This window comes from Limulus polyphemus, unplaced genomic scaffold (genome assembly GCF_000517525.1).
Source record: "Limulus polyphemus unplaced genomic scaffold, Limulus_polyphemus-2.1.2 Scaffold784, whole genome shotgun sequence".
NCBI classification, from domain to species: domain Eukaryota; kingdom Metazoa; phylum Arthropoda; class Merostomata; order Xiphosura; family Limulidae; genus Limulus; species Limulus polyphemus.
The window spans coordinates 202,028-209,246 of NW_013666394.1; the positions used below are offsets into that span (position 1 = coordinate 202,028).

The 7,219-nt window shown below is 34.5% G+C and overlaps 1 protein-coding gene across 1 annotated transcript in view; it reads right to left on the reverse strand.

Annotated features, from left to right (window-relative positions):
* The window catches only part of LOC106460514 (XK-related protein 4-like), a 21,931-nt gene that overhangs the window by 11,345 nt on the left and 3,367 nt on the right, over window positions 1–7,219 (reverse strand). Inside the window, exons 2-4 of the mRNA XM_013920228.2 lie at window positions 6,558–6,584; window positions 5,503–5,566; window positions 784–1,369 (exon numbers count right to left, since the gene is read on the reverse strand). Coding sequence (XP_013775682.2) covers window positions 784–1,369; window positions 5,503–5,566; window positions 6,558–6,584 — 677 coding nt within the window. The remainder of the gene's footprint in view (window positions 1–783; window positions 1,370–5,502; window positions 5,567–6,557; window positions 6,585–7,219) is intronic.

Consider the following 7,219-nt stretch of genomic DNA (forward strand, 5'->3'; position numbering starts at 1 on the left):
TAAGGTTTGAGACACAAGATAAATGAAAAATTTGGAACTTAAAAACCTGCAAATAGGGATAGTAAAGAAGGTAAGCATACAAGGCTGGAGATACTGTATATATTATTTACTCAAGCTACAAATCGATATTTTGTCTCCACCAAATGTAACTTTAGCTAACAGCATGGAATCAAAATAGGGATTTGTAGCTCGAGAAAATAATGTCTATAGTGTCTCCAGCCTTGTATGCTTACCTTCTTTACTATTCCTATTTGCAGGTTTTTTTATCTTAGACTTCTTTTTTTTTTACTTTTTTGCGACTACATTTTCACTTTAAGCTAGCTATCTTGTTTCTATATTTTGTATGATCCCTATTTCCCTTTTCAAATTAACAATTTTTAATAATCTTGTTTAAATCATACCGTACTCAGTTGTTGTTAGAAATCATTTAATAAAATTAATAAGATGAAAAATGACCTTGAGATAGAGATAGATTTAGGAACGTTCCTTCTATTGTTTCAATGGGCGCCTAACTTTGTTTAAAAGTGTGTGTGTGTGGAAAGCGAAGAGTGAGGAAGGAAGAACTGGCGAGTGGAAGGAGGCGAGAAAATGTTTTACTGCAATAAATATTCATAGTGGAACAGAACGTGCCCATTCTGCCCCTCTAAGTAAGATCCTATGATTTTTTTTCATTGTTATATAAGTAATAAATATCTAATTTAGATAAAGAACCGTTGAACTGATTTATGTTTGCTGAAGCTAATTTTGTGATGGTTTTAAGTTGACTGTTCCCAGTTCACGAACCTGATCACAGGTCCTAGTAGAAGTACATGGAATAATATGCGTATTGTCCAGTCTAGCTTGGACATTTTAGGTCGATGTACAATAGTTGAATGGTTCTTTTTCACTTCCTGCTTGTGCATGTACCAACGAAGACTGAATACATTTACAGTGAGAGCCGGAATGGCAGTAAACGCTACGGTCAGTCCGAACCACCAAGTGTAACCTTCTAGATGCAGGAAGTAACATACAGCGATGTCCGTGCCGATGTTAAATGTGTAAGAGAAAATACCAACAAGAGCGAAGACAGCACTGACTATTGTAAAGTCTCCCGTGTGGTCCACTTGTTTGGTGAAGATGAACTCCGTTTGTTGCAGAGGGTATCCATGACAAGGATAGTGGTGATCCTGTAAGATGGTCTCAATTTGTCTTCCCTCGGGAATGTGAGTTGGATGCTCTCTTTGTTCATGTGCCATTCCAGCCTGGTATCCATGACCCCGAAGACAATGGAGCTTCCGGTTGTAGCGGAGATGGGCGTTATGGATATCATCCCAGTGGGTGGGGCCTTTCATCTCCAGCTCATTAACCGACACCATTGGATGTCTGTCCACTGAAAAAGACATAGAAAATAAAGATTCAACTTTTATTTATCTGTTGTTATATTATCAAACGTTAATCATTATCGTCCTGTATAGTGCGATGGTTTTTGATTTTACTTATAACCTAAACAAATTCCCAGTGACTAATAAACAGTAACATAAATTAAAACAACAGTCATTTAGTAGTAATATTTGTGTTATATTACACCAAAGTAAAACTAAAGTCACGCTATTATTTAATGGTCCGATAAGCTGTATAGTGCTTGTTAACAATCATATTAATACAGCTGATTTTTTAATAAAAAATTTGGAATCAATTGACAAACTAGCCTATTTTTACAATGTGTCTCTTCACGAATGTGTCAGTTGAAGAGACGTTGACTTGGCAATAGATTATTAGAGAACAAGAAAATTCCCCTCTTAGAAGGAAGAGGAATTATGATGCTGACCCATATTTGTGTGTCGAACGCATATTTTAAGGTAGGGTATATATACATATATATATATATATATTCTTTAAACAAATATCGGTTTGGCTATGAGGTCTCCCTTGCCCTTCCTGTTCTGCGAGTTGGTTGGTTATGGAGTTTCCATTTTCTCTCCTGTATTGTGAGTTGTTTGGCCACGGGGTCTTCATTGCTTCCCTTGTTATGTGAGTTGTTTGGCTATGGGGTCTCCCTTGCCTCCCTGTCATGTGAGTTGTTTGGCTATGGGGTCTCCAATGCCTCCCCTGTTATGTGAGTTGTTTGGCTATGGGGTCTGCATTGTCTCTTCTCTTATGTGAGTTGTTTGGCCATGCGGTCTCAATTTTTTCTCCTGTATTGTGAGCTGTTTGGCCATGGTGTCTTCATTGCCTCCCCTGTTATGTGAGTTGTTTGGCTATGGAGTTTCCATTGTCTCTTATCTTATGTGAGTTGTTTGGCCATGGGGTCTCCATTGCCTCCCCTGTTATGTGAGTTGTTTATGTTTAAACTCGAAATGAATAAATTACAAATTTTGAGGTTAAAACCTTTGGTGTTGTTGAGGGATGTAGATGACATGTTTTTTTTGTGTGTGGCGGAGTGATAACGATATATTATTTAACGCAGTTTGAAGGGCATCTTGATTCGGTTATTTATATCCGAGTTACCATGGAGATGGAAGAAGAGGTTCAGTTGAATTTCCTAGATATGAGAGATAAACGGGATAATGGGTTTCTCTCAACGTCTGTTTCTAGAGAACTATTTTCTGTGGGTGTTCTACCACACAATATATCGTGCCATCTCTGGACACAAAAAGTATCCGTCTTTTCCACATTTAAGAACCTGCACTCACGATTGTTAATCTTTTTAAATGTAACTGGAGACAGAAGCTATGATACCGAGATTATTGATAGACTTCATGAAAAACATAACAATAAATTCAAAATGTGATTATATACAAAGTTAAAAGGAAATAGTGATGTTGATGACATGAGAGTTTGCTTACCATACGTTCAAGTTATGTGAACAAAAATAAGTAACATAATAAAAACTACATAGACTGAAGTGTAACTCTCTCTCCGCGTTGTTAGTTAAGTAGTTATCTCACGGGTGTTAAATATAAGCAGAACAAGTTAATAAGTGTGGCATTTAAAAATCCTTTGTGTCTGTGGTCAAGTGTATATCGGTCAAACGTGTATAAATCTGTAATTTCGAACCAGGTGAACATAAAAATGGGTAGAAAATGTAAAATTAATGAATCGGCCTTAGCAGAACACGTGGCAAGCACATCTCATGTTATAGATTGTAATAGTGCTAAACTGATGAATCAGGTTGAGTTTAAGTGGAAATTAAATATCAGAGAATTAATAGAAATTGAGAAAAATAAAAATATTATTTGAATAAAGATGGAAATCCTGGAAATTTGTTTTATAAGCTCTTCGGTTAAAATAATGTAAGTCGGAGGTGATTTTTATATTATATATATTTTGTATTATTATAACGCCCCCCTGGCTGAAAGGACGAGCATATTTGGTGGGACGGGGATTCGAACCCGCGACAGTCAGATTGCGAGACGAGCGCCCTAACCACCTGGCCATGCCGGGCCCTCCCTTTTTTAAAGCTATGCCCCTTTTTAAATACATCTTATTTATTGTGCAACTATTTAATGTTGTATTACTCTTAGTTTTTGATATTACAATATCTGTCTCTATTATCAGAATGTGTACTAGGTAATTTTCAATTTACTGTTGGGAAAACATGCTGCCAGAATCGATGTCATTTCTAATGTCAAGAGAGCAAGCTACATAGAAGTATGAAACATTATTGTCATACAGATAGTTACAATATTTGTCCCTACGGATATTACCTTTGGGCAGATATGCTGTTATATATTTACAGCCACAGTCGATGACATTTGTCATGTCAGGAGAGAAAATTACATTAACGTTTAAAACATCACTTTATGCCAACAGACAATTACAATATCTGTCCTTCCTGTCAGGAAGTATACCGGACAATTTCAAATTTACTGTTGGGTAGACATTCGCAATATCTGTCCTTCCTGTCAGGAAGTATACCGGACAATTTCAAATTTACTGTTGGGTAGACATTCACAATATCTGTCCTTCCTGTCAGGAAGTATACTGGACAATTTCAAATTTACTGTTGGGTAGACATTCACAATATCTGTCCTTCCTGTCATGAAGTATACCGGACAATTTCAAATTTACTGTTGGGTAGACATTCACAATATCTGTCCTTCCTGTCAGGAAGTATACCGGACAATTTCAAATTTACTGGTGGGTAGACATTCACAATATCTGTCCTTCCTGTCAGGAAGTATACCGGACAATTTCAAATTTACTGGTGGGTAGACATTCTATTATAATTACTCTGCTACAAACGATGGCATTTAAAATGTCAAGAGAGTAATTAACATAAATGTGTAAAAAATAATTTTCTTGTCATACAGACAGTTGAATTATCTGTCCTTACCACCTTGAAGTGTAATAGATAATTTTCAATTTACTGTTGAGCAGACTTGTTATTAACGTCACCCTGCCAGAATCTATGTAATTTGTAATGTGAGGAGAATAAGTTATATAAGTGTGTAAAACAACACTTCACTGTCGTATATACATAAAAATGTCTGTCTTTCCTAACTGTCATGCCGATGGTATAAAATATTTCATTTTTTTCTGCTTTCGTATTATCTGTTTAATCCACAGATTTCATAAAATCAAAAATTCTAATTTCATTAAATCGTTCATCTTATACGCATAAGTATCTTTAGCAGTTTATTCAAATTATCAGCTTAAAGAATTTCTGGAAATGTTTTTATTTTAAAACTAAGAACAACGTTTTTCCTGTAGACAGTTCAAAGCTCTTCGTTTGTACACTAGGCAGATTATTCGTTTCAATCGTTAATACAGCGAAGATGAAATTGTGTTTGGCCCGGCGTGGTCTTGTGCGACTCACGACTTTTTTTTTTTTTTTAAAGAAGCAATATAAACGTCTCAGAATGGCCCTCTCAGAGCTCAGACTTTATCTCTATTGAACATCTTTGTAAACAACCGAAGAAAAAACAAGCATGGTTGTTGGAACGTATTTGAACTCATGTCTTTCAGAACAACAGTAGTTATTAAGACGAAGTGATCACTAAGGCATATACACTCATTCTATACGAAGTGTCTGAAAAGTTCTGGCAGAGCAGTATATATGTTTACACATTCAAAACATTATTTTCATAATAATAACACAGGGCAACAAAACAATTGTTTCCCTGCTACTAGAAAAAATGTAACTTTTTCTGAGTAATTTGATGATACTGATTCTAAAAATCATGTTGAAAATTACTGATCACCTCTAGTTTTCAAGTTATGATAGATTTATTCAAAATATCCTTATGTGTTTTGAAAATAACAGCTTTTTCTTTAATAACTTTATTATTCATTACAAACTGTATTTAAGAATGTATAATCTGAATGCCTTGATAGGTTTCTTTCATGTTCACTGCATGAGTAACAGGAATCGATGTTTTAATGTTCCCATTGTGCAAAAGTACAGCTTTCAGACTAGCTTTAGATGAGTCAATAAAAAGTCTCTATTCTTGAGGATGATGTTCAGTACCTAATTTTTCCATTATTGCATCAACATTTGCACAGAAACACAAAGTATCTTACATGCTGTAGTAAGAAGCAAGACTTTGATGGCGATTTCGGTAAACTGAAACTCTTGTTCCTGGGGCTAATAAACGAGAGAGTATAAAATTATTTCAATTGTGTCATCTTTAGGATCATAAGGTTTATTATTGTACTTGGATTTCCTGCACATGAATCCACTGATATAATTACCAGTAAAAGATGAAGTTGTAAGGTGTATCTTGTTTCGTAAAAACAAAAATATTGAATTTGAAACTATAAGAATATGGTTTAGAAACATAACTTGGCATCACAATGTTTTTCATCAGAAAGAATCAGCCTTAATTACACACTGTTTAGAACTTAATGTGAATTTTTCCATTCCCCCAAAACCTCTATAAGATCTAACTAAATTGCAAAATAAGTTAGATATAATATGTCGGAGTCTGCAGCTTTGTAACCAGAGTATTTTAAACATATTTGTCACCGAGTGAATCGATGCTAATTATTTAAACGTATCTCAACGTTTCATACGCATTATTTCTACTTTAACTAATTTTCTCATAGGTAGGAATTACCAATAAAAATTGAAATTCATCCTAAAGATGTTTTACAAATAAAGTGTTTGTAGATTCCTTTTATCTGGAGGTAGTCATCCTTTAAACTTTTAAAATGATACTGAAAACATCGATCTATTTGTTAATTGGATGTTTATCATGTAATAGAGAATGAATTCTGAAGTTTTTGCTGAGTAAGCAAGAGGGATATAAAATCAAGGAATAAAATGATATCGGCTGATACCACAATTAGAAACAGTTAATCAAAAAATAAAATTAAGAATTGGAAAGTGATTTTGTTTTGAGAGAACAAATATCAGCTGCTGTAATAAATATTATACTAATGTAAAGTTGAGCGCACATATACACGCTTGCCACCCATCCATGCATGTACATATATTGATAGGTATTGTTGCATAACATATAACTATGTATATTTAAACTGATTCAAAGCCCTTCCCCCCCGTGGCACAGCGGTATGTCTGCGGACTTACAATACTATAAACGGGGTTTCGATACCAGTGTTGGGCAGAGTAAAGATAGCCCATTGTGTAGCTTTGTGCTTAACTACAAACAAACAAAAACTGATTCGAAAACGAACTGATATGCATAACATTTGTCTACCTCTGTGTTTCAATAATAAAATTAGGTAGCTTTACTTGCTTACTGCACTATTATCATCATGATTGAAAGCTACTTTACTTGATTAATAATCTTCGGGACAAGCATGATCAAGGAATTTTGGGGAACTTGCCAAACACGTTTCCTTGATTATTTCTTATAAAAAAATCAAATAAAACCATTGATGTTGATTTTTTTGTTCCATCCAAAGAACTCACAAGTCACCCGTTTCGTTTAGAATACATTATACAATAGTTGAAGTAATTAAGCTTATACAATTCATGAAGTAATTGAAGGCCGAATATTCCCTCTTGTTACTCATAAAAGTTAAAAAAAAAACTTTAGTTCATACATATCAGTAAGTAAAACATGAAAGGGTACATTATGTACCAATTACAGTTGATAATATTATTCTCTAAGAACTTGAAAGAGAACATGGTTATGTATCACGATAATATTAGATCGTCAAGAAATGAATGTCGCGTTTTGGAACACTTTCATTAACCACCCCCAAAAACGCACATTACATATAATAGTTAAAGAACCGCCTAAACGTCACGTTAGTGTAGCCTATATAATGT